The sequence below is a fragment of the Lissotriton vulgaris genome, chromosome 2_1 (assembly GCF_964263255.1).
Source record: "Lissotriton vulgaris chromosome 2_1, aLisVul1.2, whole genome shotgun sequence".
NCBI classification, from domain to species: domain Eukaryota; kingdom Metazoa; phylum Chordata; class Amphibia; order Caudata; family Salamandridae; genus Lissotriton; species Lissotriton vulgaris.
The window spans coordinates 1,203,828,814-1,203,850,106 of record NC_141687.1 but is presented as its reverse complement, the minus strand read 5'-3'; the positions used below and the strand labels follow the sequence as shown (position 1 = coordinate 1,203,850,106).

General features: G+C 39.5%; 1 protein-coding gene across 1 annotated transcript in view; it reads left to right on the top strand.

Annotated features, from left to right (window-relative positions):
- The window catches only part of LOC147732395 (otoancorin-like), a 759,538-nt gene that overhangs the window by 467,045 nt on the left and 271,200 nt on the right, over nucleotides 1-21,293 (top strand). Inside the window, exon 15 of the mRNA XM_086956929.1 lies at nucleotides 17,108-17,246. Within this exon, the coding sequence (XP_086813055.1) occupies nucleotides 17,108-17,246 (139 nt within the window). The remainder of the gene's footprint in view (nucleotides 1-17,107; nucleotides 17,247-21,293) is intronic.

Genomic DNA, 21,293 nt, shown 5'->3' with positions numbered 1-21,293 from the left:
CCCTTGGAACCTATTGCACTGACAGAAATTGTGATGGAAACAACAAAAAAGGAGCAATTACAAATTGTAAAAAGAGCCAACAATGAAAGAGTTATAAATATCGTCAAAGGGGAGTTACATTTCCAAAACACAGGGGATACAAATGGCCATAAGAGGGAACAACTAACATTTAAACCTATATATGAGTCTAGAGGTCGACAAGATACGCTCAATAGAAGCAACTTATTGTGCCTTTTTTCATCAGTCCCGTCTTTGGAAAAAGTGACAACTAAAGATATTGATTCTGTTGGATTCTTAGAAAACCCAGATGGCCAGTTACCAACAACAATAATAACACTTGCCTCCCCTGTCATAGCTGAGCATATTATAAGGCAAGAAGACACCTTCCGTAAATGTGGAATATTGGTTAATAGAATCATGCCTAAAGAATATCCCACACCGCTTTTGAAAGCATTAAATCTGAATGGTCCAGAAAAAGGCAAAAAGGGCCTCCAAACCTATTCGGTTCTTAGAAATCCAAATCAACGGATAGATAAAGGAGTGCTAGATCAAGCAAAAGACACTATCGATAAAACTGAAATTGGTATAAATGATTTATGGATTAAGAGTGCCCTACATGGAAATAATACCTACTGACAAACAAAACATGAAAAAACTGCTAAAACTACAAATAAACCCTTTACGGAAATAACGATTTGTTCGTGGAACGTAAACGGTATAACTAATAAATTAGATAAGATAACCGAGCTACTTAAGCGCTATCAAATAATTTTGCTACAAGAGACCTGGGCAATAACCCTGTTTATAATACATGGTTATAAAGGATACTACATACCTGCTATTAAGGAAAGCACTTATGGACGTCCCTCAGGTGGGCTAGCAATTTTCATTTCAATTGATCTCAACGTGGAACATGCTGAAATATTTACAAACAGTATGAAGTTTCAGTCTATATTGGTGAGGTATTGGATGTACGGACAAAAAAGATCATTGAAGCTGGTTAACATATATATCCCTCCTACACTCATCTCTAGGAAAATCATGTGTGCAGCACTGTCTACGTACCTCCTTGAGCAAAGGATAGAGGATCCCTTTATGGATTTTATTATTTCAGGAGATTTCAATCTCAATCTTTTAATACCATTTACAAGTTACGAAGTAACGCAATCGCAAGACCAGCAATGGTCAATCCCTGTTCAGGTAACAGACCCTTTGAATAAACAAGGTCCTCAACAATTAGGTATAAATTTTATAAAGGATATGGAAGCCTTGGGGCTACGAACACTCAATGGAAGATTTTCAGCAGACTCACCGCCAGCATGGTCCTACTACACCCACAGTACTAAATCCCGCATAGATTATACTATGGTATCATTAAATATCTTTGGCAACTGTACATCATACCATTTAAAGCAAGTCTTGGAGAGTGATCATTGTCAGCAAATCATTACCACAACATTCAAAAATAAAAATCACCAAATCTATCTAACAACCGAAGGTCAAATTGGAACCACTAATTATTAAAAGTTAACTTGGGAAACAGAATCTCGAAACAACCTACTGACAAGTGATCTGGCACTAAAACGGCTACGAGAATCCAGCGAAGAGCTACCATTTGCATCAGTAATCGAACAATGGGCCAGTTTCACTGCCAAACTGCGTATTAGTAAAGGTAATTCCAATATCATTAGAGATGGCCAAATGACTCAGGTAATAAAGAGGGTAACCAATATTAATCTCACACACGCAGTGCAGAAAATGAAACAAACCAGAAATAGATTAAGGAAAGAGCTGACTAAATTCCGAGATAAAGAAGAAGCTAGAACTGCCCTGAAAGTGGCAAACAAAAATTTAAAGAAGATAATATGGAATGAAAAAACTGAAGCCCATAACGCTCTTTGGACTCGTATATTTTATGCTAGTAACCTAGGAAATTCGAGGGAGTTCTGGAAGATGGTTAATACCCTAAATAGGCCGGATAAAGCAATAGTCTCATCAGTATTGACTGAAACAGAATGGGTACACTTTTTAAGCCATCATCTAAATCCCCACCCAGCAGTACAGGCAATTGAAGACCATAGCCCATGGAATGAAACTGCAATAACAAATCAAGAACAAGTCATGGAGATAACACAGGAGCAGATTGTTAAACTAATAAAGAAGCAGAAAAATGGAGCACCAGGACCGAACGGGATAGCCTTTTCTATATACAAAGATGATCCGGAAACATGGGCCGAAGTACTTGTAAAGGTCTTTAAAGAAATAGTTAGTAAAGGGGAGATACCTGAAAGCTGGAGAGGCTCCTTAATATCCCCAATTTTTAAAAAAGGAGACTGGGCGCTTCCTGAAAACTACCGTTTAATAACGCTACAGGACACTGATGCAAAACTTTTTGCAGCCTATCTGCTAACAATCTTATCTGACTTGGTGAAAAAGAACAACATCCTCCCGCCAAATCAAACCGGCTTCGTTAAAGGACTTGGTACTACCTCCAATATCCTGGCACTATCTATTTTAATGGAAAAGGCAATCTTAAAGGGCGAATCACTGTTTCTATGTTTTGTTGATTTTAAATCAGCTTTTGACTGTGTCAACCGAGATCTTTTATGGAAAAAGTTGCAAGCACAAGGGATTCCTCAGCCTTTAATATACCTGATCAGTCTCATGTATACAAAAACTTGGGCCAAAGTTCGTATTGGGAACGGCAGATCATTAACTAAGGAAATACCAACTCTTGGCAGCGTGAAGCAAGGCTGCGTATTGGCACCGTTATTATTTAATTTGTTTTTAACTGATCTAACTGAAACACTGAATAAGATAAATGCCCATTCACCGAAACTTGCAGATAAGCACATATCAAACTTGCTATATGCAGATGATGTTATTCTTTTAAGTAGAACAAAGGTAGGCTTGCAAAGGTTAATTACACGTATACAGGAGTACGCAATAAAAAAATAAAATGGTAATAAATGAATCCAAATCTAAAGTTATGGTTGTCTCAAAAAATCTAAGAAGGAAATACAATATGAAATGGTTCTTAGGTAAGGAAAAATTGGAGCAAACAAAAATCTATAGATACCTAGGACTGGTTTTGGATGACAATGGTAGCTTTAAACCCCAGATATTGGACATTACCCGGAAGGCGAACTCCTTAACAGGTGCATTTGGTATGATAAAAAAATCCACCAGTAACTTAACCTACCAGCCGCTACTCAAGGTCATATCTGCAAAATTGTTACCTTCCCTAACCTACGGCAGCGAAGCATTGAACGGAAAGAAGGCAATAACAATAAACAAAGAAATCTCGAAAACATTTCAATCTCTTTTCTGTTTACCAAAAAATGCCTCACAGTCCTAAATTAGACTAGAATTTGGCTTGAATAACCAACTACATGCTCGGATGGGTAACACAATTAAAGTATGGTATAGGGTAAAAAATGACAAGGACAATTTAATCTCAGAGCTTTTATGGAAAGAAGTAGAGGGCAATAATAAACTATCTGTTTGGAAGTATCTTGAGAAGGCTTTGGATGAATTTGGGCTGAAGGAGATTTGGATGACCACTATTCCTCAGGAATCTTTTAAAAAAATTGTAAATAAGACAATTGATATCCTATCTATAATAGGTGACAAAGAGTCCCTGGTCAAAAGGAAACATGCTTGGTCTATAATAAATAGCTATAAAAAAAGATTCCGCAACAATATTTGGATACAGCTTGGACCTGGAAATATAAAAATATATTCATGAAAGCCCGGTTTGGAATCCTGCCCAGAGAATCTCATGCACTGCCATGGAAAAAGCTTGAAAACAATATATCATGTCGGCTGTGTAATACAGGAGAAGAAAATATCATACATCTATTATGCCTCTGCCCAGAACTAAAAAATGAAAGATTAACACTATTAAAAAGGCACTTTAACAAAAGATCAATAAGGACATGTAGACAAGCACTAATCCAGTGTCTTTGCTTGGAAGATATACATATTAACTCTGCTCTCTCAAAATTCCTAACAAGTGCATGGAGAAAACTGGAATTTTTAAAACATTAATTATTATACTGTTTATTTTTCTGAATTTTTAACATTATGAAATTATCGCTTATTTTTTTAAATTATCGCCCTTTTACTGTATTCTATAAATGAAATGTTATATTGTGCATTCTCTTTTTGTAAAGATTTTAAATAATCAATCAATAAAACATTATCTTATCTTAAAAAACTAATCACAAGCACTTTGTCGATAGCATCCTCGACAACAAAGCAGGTCCCCGAATTGCACTTCTGAACTACTTCTGCATGACACATCATATTTGCGAGTCATGCAATGCTTCGCAATCGGGAATTAAACCCTAACTTGGACCCTGTATCTGGCTCATGCTCTATCACAGTCAACCTGTGCTTGTGATTTTGTCTAGGTCTGGAGCGACCTGATAACCACAGTTGCTGCTTTGTGCTTCTAGGCACTGTTTTCACCTAAATGTTTAAAACTGCATATCTCAGGTTCAACTGATTGGATTTGTGTTGCTTTTTTCTCAAATAATTTATACAATTTTACTCTATTTTTCTAAATTGGTGTGGGGTCTTTCTTGTCTTGTGTTTTCACTTCATTACTGTTTGAAGTGCTGCATAAATATTTTACACATTGCCTCTAAGTTAAACCTGACTACTTTGTGCCGAGCTACCCTAGGGTTAAGCACGGGTTGATTTGGGGTTGACTTCACCCTGACAGAAATTGTGGTTGCTGCTTGAGTAGGTTTCTAACCCCCTCATCCAGTTACCAAATTTCTAACGAGCAGTTAGTCCCACACATGCATAGGAAAATAGACAGAAGTGATACAAGCACAGGTGAAAAGAGAAAATGATGTATACTAGTATAGTGGCACCTGATCGTAGCAACCCCTTCCACGCACTGAGTCCCATTGCACATGAGCCTAACTGATTCAAGGTGACCTGCTGATTATCTTTTTTCCCCAGATTTATATTCTCGAAAGAAGGGAGAGTTTTTGATCTAGATTCACTTATAACTTTTGTAGGTGAGTATCAGCAGTCAGAAAGAGACAGTGCAGATAGTCAATTATCAGTAATCAGTCAAAACAGAGCAGAAGCTGGGTCGATGAGCAGAATCAAAAAGTCGATAGGCCATCTTCAAACCAAAATATGCATTAAATTCCTATCAATAAGTTGCAAGAATGGTGAAATAAGAGCATGAATAGGGATCAAGATCTGCAGGTAGCTTTCTTAGGAAGAGAAAGTTGCTAAAACTCCATCTCTTCAGCAGTCAGTCCATTTAATATCTTCTGCTGCTAGGTTCTTGCCTTGCAGCTGATGCAATGGTATGAGGTTTGCTGCTCCGAAAGACCTCCTTTGCTATTGGGGAAGGGTCTCTCATTCTTTAAGTTTTGGTAGGTGTGGTGCTGAGGTCATTTTATCTAAGCTGACTGGGCATCCAATCAGTTTTTATCCACATTTGTACCTAAGTGCCAAGCTGTGGATCCATTATGTACATTTCAGTAACTGTGGTATTTCCGGATTAGAGAGACATATCATGTAATCATGAACGTAAAATCCATTATGGGAGGTATAATATGCATCACTCCTGCAGAAGAAAGGCACATTTTCTTCTTAGACGACTGATATATTTCACTTTTACACCCCTGCATAGAGTTGTAGAGTGCTGCAATGAGATTGCCAGGTGACATCTTATTCCATCTTCCTTTCCCCAATAAATTCATAAGGACAAGACATAAGCCCTGAAGTTCTGTAAACCAGGTATAAATGTGACTAAAAGTGAAATTGGGAAGATAAATCTATCTGGTCTGTCTCTGATCACAAACACTAGTTCTTCAGAGAAGTCCAACCATTCTAAGACCCATAAGCACAGCAATGGAATGAGAAGCTCCTTCCAGATATCTCTCAATTCCAGAAATATCTGTTGGTAATGAGCTCTTTCTGAAGATGGCGTAATTTTCTCAGTTCCTTTCAGTTTCTAGGATCGAAAGGCTATGGGATACAGATGCTGGATCCTGCTGTTACTACATCAGATGTATTGGTTTTCAGATGCTTTCAAATAGGAGTGATGGTGAAATGTTTACTCAGAGTTGATAAGCTGATTGGTGGGAAATAGACCAGAGATGTGGAAGAGTCGTCTGCAAAAATTGAGATAGAGGGAGAACCAGGCATGAATAGTTGGTCATAATGCTGATATAAAGATTGTTGAATCTCAAAAAATGATGTTGGGAATTTAGACTAGTAGCTGGTGGCTAATCCAAAATGATTGGTATCTTGATCAGATCCATTCCAACTTGAAGAGAAAGACATATTGCTAGAACGTTACTCATAGTCGATGAAATTTACTCTTCAAAACTTTGGTGTAGGTTAATGCCAGCTCAATGTTTCAACATTTGTTTGAAATTAAAAATGTATAATTCCATGGAGGAACAAAAAAAAATGAAGGGCCCGATTCACAGAACTAACTTAAGACAAAATCCTAAACTTACTACCATGTACTCATTTTGGTATTCACAGAAGGCACTTACTCATTTTGGTATTCACAGAAGGCACTTACTCATTGATGAGTGAGTGCACTTACTCATTTTGGTATTCCCAGAAGGCACTTACTCACCAAAATGAGTAAGTGCCTTCTGTGAATACCAAAATGGTAGTAAGTTTAGGATTTTGTCTTAAATTACTTCTTTGAATCTGGCCCTTAGTTGTAATTCAGGTAAATTACTTCACAAGAGTCCAAAATGTCATGGATTACATCACTTAGGAAGTGCTGATAATGACATTAGAGCCTCACAAGGCGTTCAAAGAAGCCAATCCATGTAATTACTGTCTCCGGGTGCAATTCAACTCCGTTTTTATTATAAATAAGTCACCCCTACACGGGTCATAGGGCAGGGGGCATTGCATTTAACAAGTGGAACATGTACATTTAAATTTTACATGTCCCGATTGTGAAAAACTCCTAATTTGATTTTTAATACTTTGATGCCTACCTCTCCCATAGGTTATTAAGGTACCTTATTACATTTCTTAAGTGATTCATTTGTTTGGGAGCAGTTTGAGATGTTATGTTGGTGCCTGGTGAATTGTAATTTAAAGTCCTCTTTATTGGCAAAGTCGGATTTTAAGTCACAATTCTGAAAATGCCACTGTTAAAAAGTTAATGAAACACAAAGGCGCGTACCTGACGCGACCAAACTGATGCACTGCTTCAAATGAGACCTTTTCCCTTTACAATATGTAATTTTCATCCATGTTTTATCACGTCTTTTAACTTTGTAATCACTCATTTAATCCATCTTCTTTTTGTAAAAACCACGGAGACAGCGAAGTTCCATTTTGATGTTTATTAAGCATTTTCAAATACTGCTGCAAACCGATCCAGGCTTTAAAACAACAGCATGTGTAATCAAATAAACTTCAACGTAGACCATGTTCATACAACCCAATGGATTTCGAGCCATTGGCTCTTCATCAGGGGTTTCTGAAAAAACAACAAGATCAGCTGTACAATATGCATAAAAACAATAGTGCTGTTAAAACAACGACAAAATAACCTAAACCCTACTGCCCTCCCATCCCAAAGTGATATACGAACTGATTACCCAAATGTTATAAACCCATCATCGTACGGCCCCCTACTGCAGCCCCTCAACTAATATCAACCCCAAAACTGTCCTGGATTTAATCCTAAAAAAACTGAAAAGCCACTAGTGTATACCCACGATTCATCTGAAACAAAAGCTGATACTTAGAAAACAAACGATTTCCTGCATATGTGCCCGCAATTTACCTGAAACAGAAGCCTGTACTTTTAAAACTAATAAATTCCTCTTGAATTCTCCCACAAACTGCTCTCACAATCCCCCTCCCGAACACTCCCTTTTAAACAATAATACCCCACGCACACGTGTCTTCAATCATCCTCAACCGCCCATCCACACAAAACACTCCCACCTCACTGAGAAACTATAACACCCACAATCCACTGCCCTCGGTTAAACAAAAAAAGAAAAGAAAAGGAATCAATATTCTAAATCAAACCTCCCCTACCACAATCTCACCCGCAACAAAATTACACACTCACATACGCCATCAACATCCCTCACACCTCTCTCCCAAGAACAAACTCACGATACTACGTCCAGACCGCACTCCTTAGCTGCCCTAACGAGTGTTATCCCCATATTGTAAATGACAATCTCCCTGTGTTGCCGAACTAATGCCCAGCAATTGAACACAAAATCGATAACATAAGAAATTAATAACTACATAGAAAATTAGACAAAATACGTAACTAAACAACAAAAGTGCAGCAGTCCCATGTTTTACAATCAGTGATGTCCATGCGTTAACAGGTCTTTTTTTATGATAAGCCTACCGATGTCTCCGTAGTAAAGGTCTTCATGTTTTAACTCAACCATAGTACTTTGGGGTGCACCCATCGTTGGGACGTATGTATTGTGAATAGCAAAAAAGTCTAAGCCAGAGTTCACTCCTTCCCTTACGTATAGTTCATATAATCAATCTTATTCTTGAATTGCGTGCAATTGGTATTTCAAGGTCCTAACCAATTGGTGCCTGGAGCTTGTTTCCTGGTCCCATGACTATGTATAGTTGGCATGGGCCTTTGTGTATTCCTCCCAAACAGCTACACAATAGAGAGACTGGGAGTTGGAAGGATAGGCCATCCACAGCAATATGGGGGAGTGGAGCTGTGCACTGCCCTACCTGCACTTCAAAGACACTACCTCAACTCACACACAAAAAATTTCACAGCAGCCTATTATGCATGCAGACCGACTGGGACCAGGGCAGGGTTGAGGGAGGAAACTTCAGAGGTTTCTTCTACTTCAAAGGTGGCACCAGGTATAAAAATAGGGCTCTCAGACCCAATCTTTAGTACACTCCTGGACCAGTAGATATTACAGAAGAAGTCCTGCCCTTCTGTCAGAGCACTGCCCTGCTGCCGGAGCAGCGGCAACTCCTCTGCTAAGGCGGAAGAGCGTCACTCCACTGCTCAAAAGAAAAAATAAGATGATAATAACATATTGTTATTGTAATTTTATTTTCCCTATTGCAGTCAGTGGTGGGGCTGGCCAGAGCAGGGGAGGAGTGACTTGCACTCCCTAAGTACTCATGAACTGTTTGTTCGGCCCTTTTGGCCCGATCAAACAGTTCATGCGCCCTTTGCATGTTCCTACCAGGCTGCATTATACAGACTGGTGAGGAACATGCACAGGCTCCCTGTTCCTGTCTGAGCGTCAATACATGGTGCTCAGACTAATCACAACGCTGTATTGCAGTGTTGTAATTGGCTCAAGGAAGCCTGTGTGCCCGGGTGCTTCCTGCTGCCAGCCGGGACAGAAGATAAAGACAGAGGATGGAGGACAGGCGACGGCCAGCCAGCTGTTAAAGGTAAGCCCTTTTTTCAAATTAGATTCCTCTCCCCACAACAACCCCCATCCAGTAGCAGTTGCTACTGTTCCAGAGGCCTGCCCTGCTTTCTGAGAAGGATGACTGGACATATTCTGTTCATTCCAGGCTATCTGAGTGACTCCAAGCTGGCTGTCCTCCTGCTGTGATCTACAGGAACACAACAAGCTCCAGAGGACTCCCTGCAACTGCCAAGATGACCTGCTGCTTGAGCTCTGATAGCCTCTGCTGGATTGAGCTTGTTATCCTTAAGAGGTGCCTCCCCAGATCTTGGGCTCTTGGCTGGTGTCAGAGAGAGCTCCTCCAGAGCTAACGAAAAGTTCCACCAAACCAGGTGTGAAGCAGCAAGAAGCCTCCCAAAGCCTTGCTGCATAGCTGTAAGCTTTTTCAGGACTGACTCTGAGCAACACAAAGCCCCGCAAAGCCTTGCAGCAAGGTTGCCAGCCTAATCGGAAGACACGGCAAGCAACACAAAGCCTCACAGCACAGCTCATTGGAACCCACGCATAGCCCCGCAAAGCCTCACCGCATAGCTTCATCGAAAGAGCGGCTGTACGGCGCAAAGCCTTCAAAAACAATGATGCAAAGTCTGTATACCAAGGACACATGGTACAATCCACAGCAGGCCAGACTCGATCCTGTACGCAGTATGCATGGAGATGATCATATAATGAATTTGTCACTGTAACTTGAAGTAAAAAAATCCCTGAGTGTCTCATAGGAATTTATTCCTCGTTGGAGCAGAGAACAGTTAACCTCCTTCCTCCGAAGGCAAGATATTATAAGATGAGTGTAGTAATTCCAACCACACTAGATGTAGGTTCCAAGTAGATTTATTCTTAAGAAGGACAGCTTAACAACCACAAGTAGGAGGAGAAGTCCTCCCAGCATCAGCTTCACAGTAACAGTGGTAAAATCAAGCCAAAACATTCTAGATGACTTAGACTAATTCTAAATGACATGAATTGATTCCGAATGACATCAAGTCATGGAATACCACACCTCCCCCCCTTTAAAAAAAACAAAACAAAAAAAAACAACAACAAAAAATAAAACCCCAAGAGAAACAAGAAAATAAAAGGTAAAGAGTTAAGTTCTAACATAATCTTTAAACTTTGAAGGAACACATTTTACGCGCTCACTGCGACTTAAAGAAATTTCTTCACAGTCTACATTCGATAAAAGGTTGTCGACTTCAACACAAGGATCAGGTCGAACATCAGAATTGATCACAACATCAGAATTATTTACAAACTTATTTTCTAAATTGTCATATACCTCATGTGTACCAGAAAACCCATCAGAATTATGGTCTGAAACGAACTTCTCTGGGAAAGTGGTCTTTTGAGTGAAAGGAACAACAGTAGTCTTGCATAAGGAGATCCTCCTCAAATTCCATACTTTCCCTCCTTCCACTCTGACAGCTTTGCTAAAAATCTCAATGACTTTGACAGGATCAGACCATCTAGAATTTTTCCTGTGTAACAATCCACCCAACTTTACACGAACAAGATCACCAATTTTTATTCTGCAAGTATTATACTTCTTCTTGGCAGAATGTTGAACCATCCTTTCCTGGTATTTTCCGATTTTATCCTTCAACTCTTTAAAATCTACCTCATAAGAAGAATTACCTTTTAACCACCAAAGTAAAAGTCGAGAACCTGGTTTCCTCCCACGTAACAACTCAAACGGAGACAAACCAGTCACCGAATTAGGAGACAAACGATAGGTCAACAAAGTCGCTTGAAGAGCTTTCTTCCACTTCAAACCACTCTTCACAGCCAACTGGCAAGATTCCTTGATGACCCTGTTAAACCTCTCAACATGGCCGTTGGCTTGTGGAAAGTAATTTGAAGTTCTTTTATGTACAATTCCACAATTACTAAGGACATCTTCAAATTTGTTACTAATGAACTGTGGACCATTGTCCGAAATAAGTTCTTCCGGTAAACCTTCCCTTGCAAATATTTCATCAAGAAATTCAATCACATGGTCTGAAGAAGTTCGCTCAACAATTTTCAGCTCAGGCCATTTTGAGAAGTAGTCAATAAGAACCAACGCAAACAACTCTTTTCCAGATTGATAACTAAAAGGTCCAATAATGTCAATAGCTAGTCTCCGCCAAGGACCATTGGCATATTCAATGGGAGTCATGTCAACGGACACACTCTTCACAGACTTGTCACTCAACAAGCAAGGAGAACAATTCCTGACCCAATTATCTACCATAGCATCGACACCAGGCCACCAGTAGTGTTCCCTAATTCTCCTTTTAGTAGTAGACATACCCATGTGTCCTTCATGTGCTAACTTGCAAATTGTTTCCCTTAGTTTCAAAGGAGGAATAATTTTATCAGATCTGACAATAATGTCCTGACACAACATTAATTCATCCCTGACTTTGTAGAATGACGCCAAATCACCGGAAAGTTTCCTTTCTTCAGGCCAACCCTTAATCAAGAACTGCTTAACCTGGTTCAAAACATCATCATTTTTCATAGCTTCTAACCAATCTTTCTCGGAAAAGACCAAAGAACCCTCTTGACTTAAAATTTCATTAACATCTGCAAACGAGTATGCAACATCGCAATCAACACTTTTACCAACAGTTACGCTCGCAGGAAAACGTGACATGCAATCCGCATGAACATTCAAACGTCCTGGGACATACACAACCTCACAACGATATTCTTGTAATTTGGCTGCTAACCTTGCTAAACGAGCAGTAAGTACTCTTCCACCACCCGCAGACAACATAGTGATCAAAGGTTTGTGATCAGTTTTCAAAGAGAATTTTGTTCCCCACAAAAATTGTCTAAAGTGCTGAGATGCCCAAGTACAGGCAAGTAACTCTCTCTCAATAGTTGAGTAATTCTTTTCAGCGTCACGTAGGGCTCTAGAAGCATACGACACAACAAACTCACCGGATTTATCTTTTTGCATTAATACGGCACCTAAACCAACATTGCTCGCATCAACATAGACAATGCACTCCTTACCTACTGAGTATGGCTTCAAAAATGGAGCCTCAACAATTTTACGTTTCAAAATTTCAAAAGATTCCTGTTGTTCCTTGCCCCACTCAAATTTAGCATTTTTTTTAGTAAGATCCTCAATGGATGTACAATGTCTGAGTAATTTTTTACAAATTTACCATAAAATTCAGTCAAACCTAAAAAGGAAAGTAATTGTTCTTTTGATTTAGGTGCAGATGCATTGACAATACTCTGAACATGGTTAACCTTGGGTTTGATACCGTTCTTTGAAATTTCGTGGCCTAAGTACTCAACTTTGTCTTGTCTAAACTTGTATTTGGTAAATTTTAATGTAAGACCCCTAGACCTAACTTTCTCTAAAACAGAAACTAAGTTCTCATCATGTTCAATGCAGTCTTTCCCAAAAATCAAAATGTCATCCTGGAAAGCTATAGCCCCTATACATTCCATCAATAACTCTTTCATAAGACGCTGGAAAACAGGCGCTGCACTCGCCAAACCAAAAGGCATGCGCAAATATTGGAACATCCCTCCTGGAGTGACAAATGCAGTTAACTTCCTAGAGTCCTCATGTAACTCCACTTGGTGGTAGGCACTAGCCAAGTCAATGGAAGAAAAGACAGTAGCCCCAGATAATGCAGCAATTAACTCGTGTATATTTGGTAAGGGGTGTTTATCTATCCAAATTTCTTTGTTAAGACTGCGAAGATCCGCACATAAGCGAAGTTCGCCTGAGCTCTTAAGTGATATCACAATGGGCGAAACCCAAGGAGAAGATCCAATTGGCTCAATTATGTTCCTTTTAACTAAATCATCTAACATTTTTTTTAATTTAGGCCTATAAGCTAAAGGAACATTTCTTACTCTATGTCTAACAGGAACAGCGTTATCATTCAAAATGATTTTGTGTTTGAAATCAACGTATTTTCCTAATTTCTCATTAAAGATTTCAGGAAACTTTTCCTGTACCTTCTTGGTGAAACTAATACAGCTTGATGCATCTAGAGTAAAATTCACCATAGAGACAGTTTTGACTTTTCAAAACGGGGCTCATCGACATAAACTGGAGGATCTGCATTTGGATCCAATTTAATTCCTAAACTGCGTTGATGAGGCCAACCAAGAATAGATACACCTTTTGTAGCAACATAAACTTTTGCCCTGATGTCCCAATTCTTGAAAGTTAGCTTAGCCCAAAAAAAACCTTCTAGAGCAAAACTTCTATTATCATTAGCATTTCTTACATATTCTTTCTTGAAATTAATTTTACGACTGGAGACACTCGAAGTAGGTTGACTTTTAACAATAGCTACTTCTACATCAGGAACATGTGTTTTCTGATTTTTCCCTCTAATTTCAGACACAAATATTTCAGAATGTTCTATAACTTTTGCTATATTCACTACTACAGCTAATGTAGTCTCAGTGCCTAACCAAAGTCTTTCTTGAATCTTTTTGCTTTTAGTCTTCATCATAATTTGATCCCTAAGAACTTGCTCGTATGATATAGTTTCAAAAGAACAAGTACAAGCAAGTGAACGTAATGCTGCAATGTAATCTTCAATTGTTTCGTCAGGTTTCTGCTCACGAGAATAAAATTTGAACCTTTCCATTACAGTATTTATTCTTCTTCCAAAGCGAATTTTCATTTGCTTAGCAGCTTTATCAAAAACATCCATGTCACCAGCATCCTCTGAGGGTGGTAAATTATCAAATTCTTGAATCCCAGCACCCCCAAGACAATGTCTCAAAAGAGCAAGCTTTCTTTTTGCAGAACAACCATCTTTTTCTAATACCTCTACATATGCAATAAACATGGGGTACCAAAGATCCCATTCTATGGAAGGATCACCTGCAACTTGAAGAAAATGACGAGGTGCAGCAATATTAGACATTCTGTAAATAAAAATTTATATTGAAACAATATAAATGAGTAAATAAAGATAGAAATAAAAGAAAAATGATAATAACAGTATTGGTGTGCAAATCACCGTAGTTGTGGATTTGCTAACATAGAATTTTCTCTTTTTTTTTTAAAAGGTGTGAAAAGGTGTGCAAATCACCGTGGATGTTTGCAGCGAAGCGTTTTGAGTGAAGATAACAAAGTTGTACATGTTCGAAGATAAACGTTTCTTTCCTCGATAAATTTACAATAGACGCAAAGCTTTGACTTCAAACTTCACAAAGATGGCCGCCGTGAGCGTCTTGTTGTGCGCGATGACGCGGGTATCCCAGAATGCACTGTGAGCAGTCCGAGAAGTAAACGAATTCCGAGGAGCTCGAGGTGAGCTTCTTTAAGTATTTTCTTTGAAAGTAAACAACCCAGGGAAAGCGCACACGACAAAGTAATCAAGCGAGGCAATCCCCAATCAATGAGAGAGAACACCGCTCGATGAGTGCGGTCGCAAAGACGATGAAGAGTTAAAACATCGTGCATGCGCATGGTTTAGTATAAATCCAAAGTTAGTTGAAAGGAAAACAAACTTACGTTTGTAGAGCAAAATCGAACAGGTTCTTTTGACAAAGTTCAAAAATACATCGCAGATGAGCTTCTCCCAGCTGAAGAAGAAAATTTTTCCTTTAGTTGAAGAAATATAGATTTTGCTTAGTTTAAAAGAAAAACGAGTGAACGCCGTCTTCTTAAATCTAGTTCTCCCAAACGTCGCCAGTAATTGTGTAGTAATTCCAACCACACTAGATATAGGTTCCAAGTAGATTTATTCTTAAGAAGGACAGCTTAACAACCACAAGTAGGAGGAGAAGTCCTCCCAGCATCAGCTTCACAGTAACAGTGGTAAAATCAAGCCAAAACATTCTAGATGACTTAGACTAATTCTAAATGACATGAATTGATTCCGAATGACATCAAGTCATGAAATACCACAATGAGGAAGCAGAGACGCAAGGAAAAGGGTATTCCTCATGGAGTGACCGCACTAGGCCCATGAGGACTGTTAGGGCTACAGTCTTTGGATTCAAAGCTATTATTCTGCGGGATAATGCAGTGGTCTTTTACCTGGAAGCTGCTGTTGTCACCTGCACGGTGATTATTTCCTAGCTCATAGCTTCCACCGTCATCTCAGGCCCCACTCAGAGAGATTGCAAGGTTTCAGCAAACTCTTCTTCTCTGAAGACATCTGTACCCTTAGGACTAGATTGGAAAAGATCACCCCTACCCAATTAGGGGCCACTGCGTGCTGTTGCACAAGGGTTATCTCCATATATAAGGTAGCATTGCACTGGCTGACTGCCAGCCCCAGCTGTATCATCTGACATTGGACTGGTCACCAGGGTCCCAAAACGCCGCAACAAGTAGTTGCAAAAAAAAAAAAACGTGCTCAAGACACTTTAACCATCTCCCAGTGTCTCCACCTAATCCTCCAACATGCAGCTGTGCAGTTAAGATGGTACAACACGCCCTGGAAAAAGTGAGTTTGCTGCACTGAGAAGAGGAAACGGGAGTTCCTGGCCCAGATTGCCTTATGGTGATTATTAACAGAAAGCTCGTGGTGGTGCTTATGCGCACACACTTACAGGTGGCTTTGCCTAGAAACAGCTTGGTGTGATGTTAGTGTAAAGACTGATCACCGCAGCACGTGTGCAGAGTGTTCAACATGCTATTGCTTGAAAAATTCTTTACATAAGAAGGGCTATAGACAGTTTCCTATAGAGCTGAGAACAAACTGATTCCCATATACCTAATGTACAAATTGATCCTGTGATACGTGTATGGACTGTTCCAGGTGGTATTTGAGCACAGATTGCCCCCATCATGCTGATACTTTTGTTTGGACTTCCTATCACAGAGCACATGCAGTTTTTTCCCCAGACTGCTCTTGACTGGTTGCCATGGTAACTGTGCAATTATTGCTCTCCATGACACGTTACAGGCTGCATCCTATGGTGCTTGAGTGCAGACGACTTCCCACAGACAATACATTATTCCCTCGTACTTGGGGACTGACTATTGTCTAAGACGCTTTGTGTACAAATGTGTTCCCAAAATTCTTGCACATGTATTGCTCACCATGGCACTTAACACAAACACTCCCCTTGGTGCTGTGAACAGACTACTCTCTCTGGAGGTTGTTGAAGACTGCTGCCTACTGTGCTTATGTACAGACTGTTCTGGGTGGTGTGTCTGTAGAGACTGCTTTTTATGATGTTTGTAAATCGACTATCCTCCATGATCCTTGCATAGAGACCGCTTCCCTTAAGTCTTATTTAAAAACTTCATCTCATAATGCTTGTATTCTGACTGCTCATATCGTGCTTGTGTTAGACGGTTCTCTAGTTGCCTCTGGTGTTGTTGTGCAGTTAGCTACACACTGTTCAAAAGCTGCCCTTATCACCATGCTCCTATGAACACCTCTTTCCTTGATGTTCTGGATGGCACCATCTCACTAGCTCACTTAAGCATCACCTGAAATTAACCTGGATCTTTCGCCATTCCCATATGCCTTCCATGAAAATAAACTGTCCTGACTGAAGCTGAGGTTTGGACAAAGATTTTGTAAATCCCCACTTTTCCATTGTGAAGATTCTCCTACCTGTTTTCAGTGCTCAGCCCACTCGGTGCACCTCAATATTTTGTTCTGCCATTTGGTGATAGTGACCTGAGTGCTCTCACATTTACACTGCTTGTTTTGTTTTCTTCCTTCGACCAGGTCCGTCAATGATTTGAAGACAATCCCAGGTCCCCTCTGCCCCAGGGTTCTGATGCTTCAGGGACAGGCTGACATCAACCTCCTAGCGCGCAGTTCTCCGCGTCGTGGGGAGCTACTCAACTTTGTCAAGAGTTGTTTGGTAAGCAATGTGGTAATCTAGAATTTAAAGGCGCATATTTAATTGTTTAATTGGCTCAGTACAGCTTACCCCCTAAATGTTTTCCAAATTCAGCAATCAACTTCCAGCCTTTTTCAAGTGGTAAAAATGTATTGAAATCTCAAAATCAACCACCTATCGCCAACTTTGTGATCAGACCATTATGAGTAAATAGTATCTAAAATGCAAATAAATACACGTTGCATCTCCAGGGTTCCTCTATCGAATACGCATGCCAGAAATCAGAAAAATCCCCACAAGGGCTTCACTAATCTACAGAGCCGAAGCAGAGTGCGTCAAACAGGCATGCTAACAGCTTTAAAATGTCCATCCCCCAAGAGAGACAGTGCAGCTACAATATTTTACCCCATCTCTGACCAGTAACCTTCTCTCATCCACTCTATAACTTTTTTTACTGCTTCAAAAATCACATTTTGCTAAGTATGTGTGCTAATAGAGGAGCAGACCGCTCCACGACATATGTAACAGCTCCACGTCTATAAAGCGTCAGCGTGGGCAGATGGCATCTGAGCAGTTAAAGTATTTGTTGATTTTAGCCAGAGTTAGATACGCTCTCTGCATAATATATTATTGTATCAGGTGGAAGTGCATATTCCTGAGAACATAGACAGGGCTTTCCAATATAAGGGGATGCAAAACGTTAGTTCGTACTCTAAACGTAGTGCTGAGTATTCAGCCAACTATAAATATCAGAAGACAGGCACAGACACTCTTCATAAAGCTAACCATCATACAAGTGTAATACAAGGAGAAGCACACAGTTTGATTCTAAATATTATGTGAATTAACTCTGAACAGGCTAACGCCAACTTACTTTTTTTCTACTCAATGGCCTAAGCCATACTTTGGAAGTAAGTAAGAGAGGGTGTAAGTTGCTTCGAAACAAAATGCAAGTTCATAGAATATATGTCAACCACTGTAATTGTATTTCTGTTTTAGTCAATACAAGCTTTATTGCATAAAGCATTAAGAAAAGTTTTGAATATTTAATTAGAATTTTCTGGGCTCATTATAGATGTAGAAATCAAACACACTTTTTAGTCATGCTAATGATGTAATCGTTTGAAGATTTGATGATAATAATACATGTATAGTGTTCCGCAGAATAGTCACATAGGAGCACTAGAACTGCTTCACACTCCACTTCAATCAGTTGACCTATGAAGCTCTTTTTGCAGAAAACAAAGCCCCTCATATCATGTAATATTTGGAAGAGGTGCAGAAAACCAACGTAGAAGTAAATTAACCTAAGGTTTGCACATGGAAAGATGGATACATTAGTTTCTGCATCGTAGGATCATCACTGATAGTCATTAATAAAAAATGTGCTTGCCAGACTACATCAACTATAACTTGCCCCTTCTCAATGCCAATGCACTGCTTATACCCTTGCATATTAAATCACTTATAGTATGTTAAATGATGGCATTCCTAACAAGATTTATCTCATGTCTAATTAAATCATTAATGAGAACACTGTGTATGTGAAGGAGCCTGGCCCGTATGCTCTAGATCATCTCAATGGTACTTTTTCCCAGCATGAGAGCATGGAGGGGAGAGAAATCATTAAAAATGTCAATCAATTCAATTACAGTTCTCTAGGCCCATAATAATCACAGACTACTGAATAAGATTAGTTGATTTATTAAAAAGCCAAAAACAACTGCTTACAGGCACCTCAAGATGAGGGTGTAGAAATACTTTCGAACCACCATTAAACCAAATCTACAAATGAGTTTGAGATGGTGCGGCATGCACGAGACAATCAATTCAAGAATCAGGATACGAAAGATCAAGAAACACAAGTCTAAGATCCTCTGCATCGAAGGTTAATGGAAAAAAGCATTATTTGATCCCTATGATAACGTGACATCCCTAATTAAGCATTTTTCAGGGCAAAAGAGGTTAAGGTGTCAGCATGTGGAGTCTTCCTTAGAGGTCTCTCAACTTCAATGGGTCGGGTAGCATGAAGCTACTGAGACAGAGATCGTTCTGAGTTGATTTCTCTCCAAAGGTGGAGACGAAGTGGAATCTTCCCTACTTGCAATACTCCAATATCACATGTGTTTCCCCATGATTCTTTTCAGGTCACGCCATCCGATCAGACCACGTTCTCATAGGTGATTTTTCACATGATGGCGATCTCTCCCAAACAGTAACACAATGACTTTGATTCCCAGGCCCTTTCCAGTGAGAAAATACAACAGTTCTCTTTAACAGCAGTAGCTCCCAATGTATTCTCTTCTATCCTTGCCTGACTCCTAAAACAACGACAATATTCTACCTAACAAGAAGGTTTCTTCCCCTGCAAGACAAATGTGAGAAAGTACAGAATGTAACATGGGGCATGAAATTCAACTTTTAATTCTAATGCAAGAGCTTCCATGAAAAATGCATTTCAGGTCTACAAATTCAGCTAACATAAGAGAAATTGAATATGAACTTTACGAAGTTTCATAGAAAATAAGGCACATTTAACTAATATTCCAACCTACATATAAAATGTCACAGTTAATAAACACATTCAATAATAAATGGTGGTCAGTTTCACAGCACAAGTGTTTCTATTAGTCTTTTCTACTGGTTACATTTAATTTTCCACAATAATTCTTCACATATTCTACATTTTGGCCTAAACACATCACATTAATGTTATTACATTACAAGATCCTAACACTTAGATTAACAAAACAAAAGATTATATGCAGATGCAGTCTACGCATTTGATTATAATGCACCCTACAATGAAAAATGGATTTTGCGATACATCAGTCGTTAGAGTGGTGAGTTATAGTTATTGTAGTGTGGCGAGTGAGTTGACAACACTGTGTACGGAGGTGCGTGACTTATAGTAATTCAAAGGTGGTGCTAAATATTTAAGTTATTGCTATAACTTTAGGATTTCCAGTGTTTGTGTAGTTCAATTCAAGTTTATGTAGAAAGAAGAAATAAGGTTTTCCTAAATATAACTTATCCTTAATCGTTGAGTTTTTTCCTTGAATATCAGTGGGATACATTTCTTAATAAAAAATATGTTTTTAATCACAGAGTTTACCACCACCAAGTGAATTTTCATTAAGTGGAGTGCCGTACAGTACTGTTTAGGAGAGTGTGGCAGAGTCTAGTGTTGCCAAGTGGAGTGTTGTAGAGAATACTTGACTGGAGTGGAGTAGAATGGAGTGCCACGTTGTACAGTCGAGAGACTGTTGTACAGTAGAGCTGAGTGTCGTACAGTGGAGTGTAATTGAGTGAAATTAAATTGAGTAGAGTGGTGTAGATTGTTGTAGAGTAGAGTGGTGTACAGTGGAATACCATAGAATGGGTGGCTTATAGTTGAGTGGTGTACAATGGAATACCATAGAGTGGCTTGGCATACAGTGAAATAATGTACAATGGAGCGGCGTACGCTAAAGTGAGGTAGAGTCCAGTGGCATTCGTACAGTAGAGTGAAGTTCCATAGAGTGGAATAGCATAGAGTGAAGTGGTGTAGAGTGGAGTGCCTTAGGTAGAATGGCTTACATTTCAGTGCCGTAGAGTGGAGTGGTGTACTGTGGTGAAGAGTGGAGTTGCGAAGAGAGGAGTGGCAGACAGTTGAGTTGCATGTCGTAAAATAGAGTGGAGTAGCATAGAGTGGAGTTGAGTGTTGTATGGTATCGTGGAGGGGTTTGGAGAAGAGTGGCATAGAGTGGAATAGTGTGTCGTACAGTAGAGTGTAGTGCCATAAAGTGGAACAGCTTAAGGAGGAGTAGCTTCCAGTGGAGTGGACTGTCGAAGAGTGGAGTGGTGTGTTGTGCAGTGCAGTGGCATAGAGTGGAATGACGTGTGGCACAGTAGAGTGAAGGGGTGTGTAATAGTGGTGTGTGGTACAGTGTCTAAAAGTGGAGTGACGTAGAGTGAACTGGTATGTCAAAGAGTGGATTGTCATAAAGTGGTATGGCATGAGGTAGAGTGGAGTGACATGTCATACAGTGGAGCTGCATGGCATGATGTGTCGTGTCATGGCGTGGA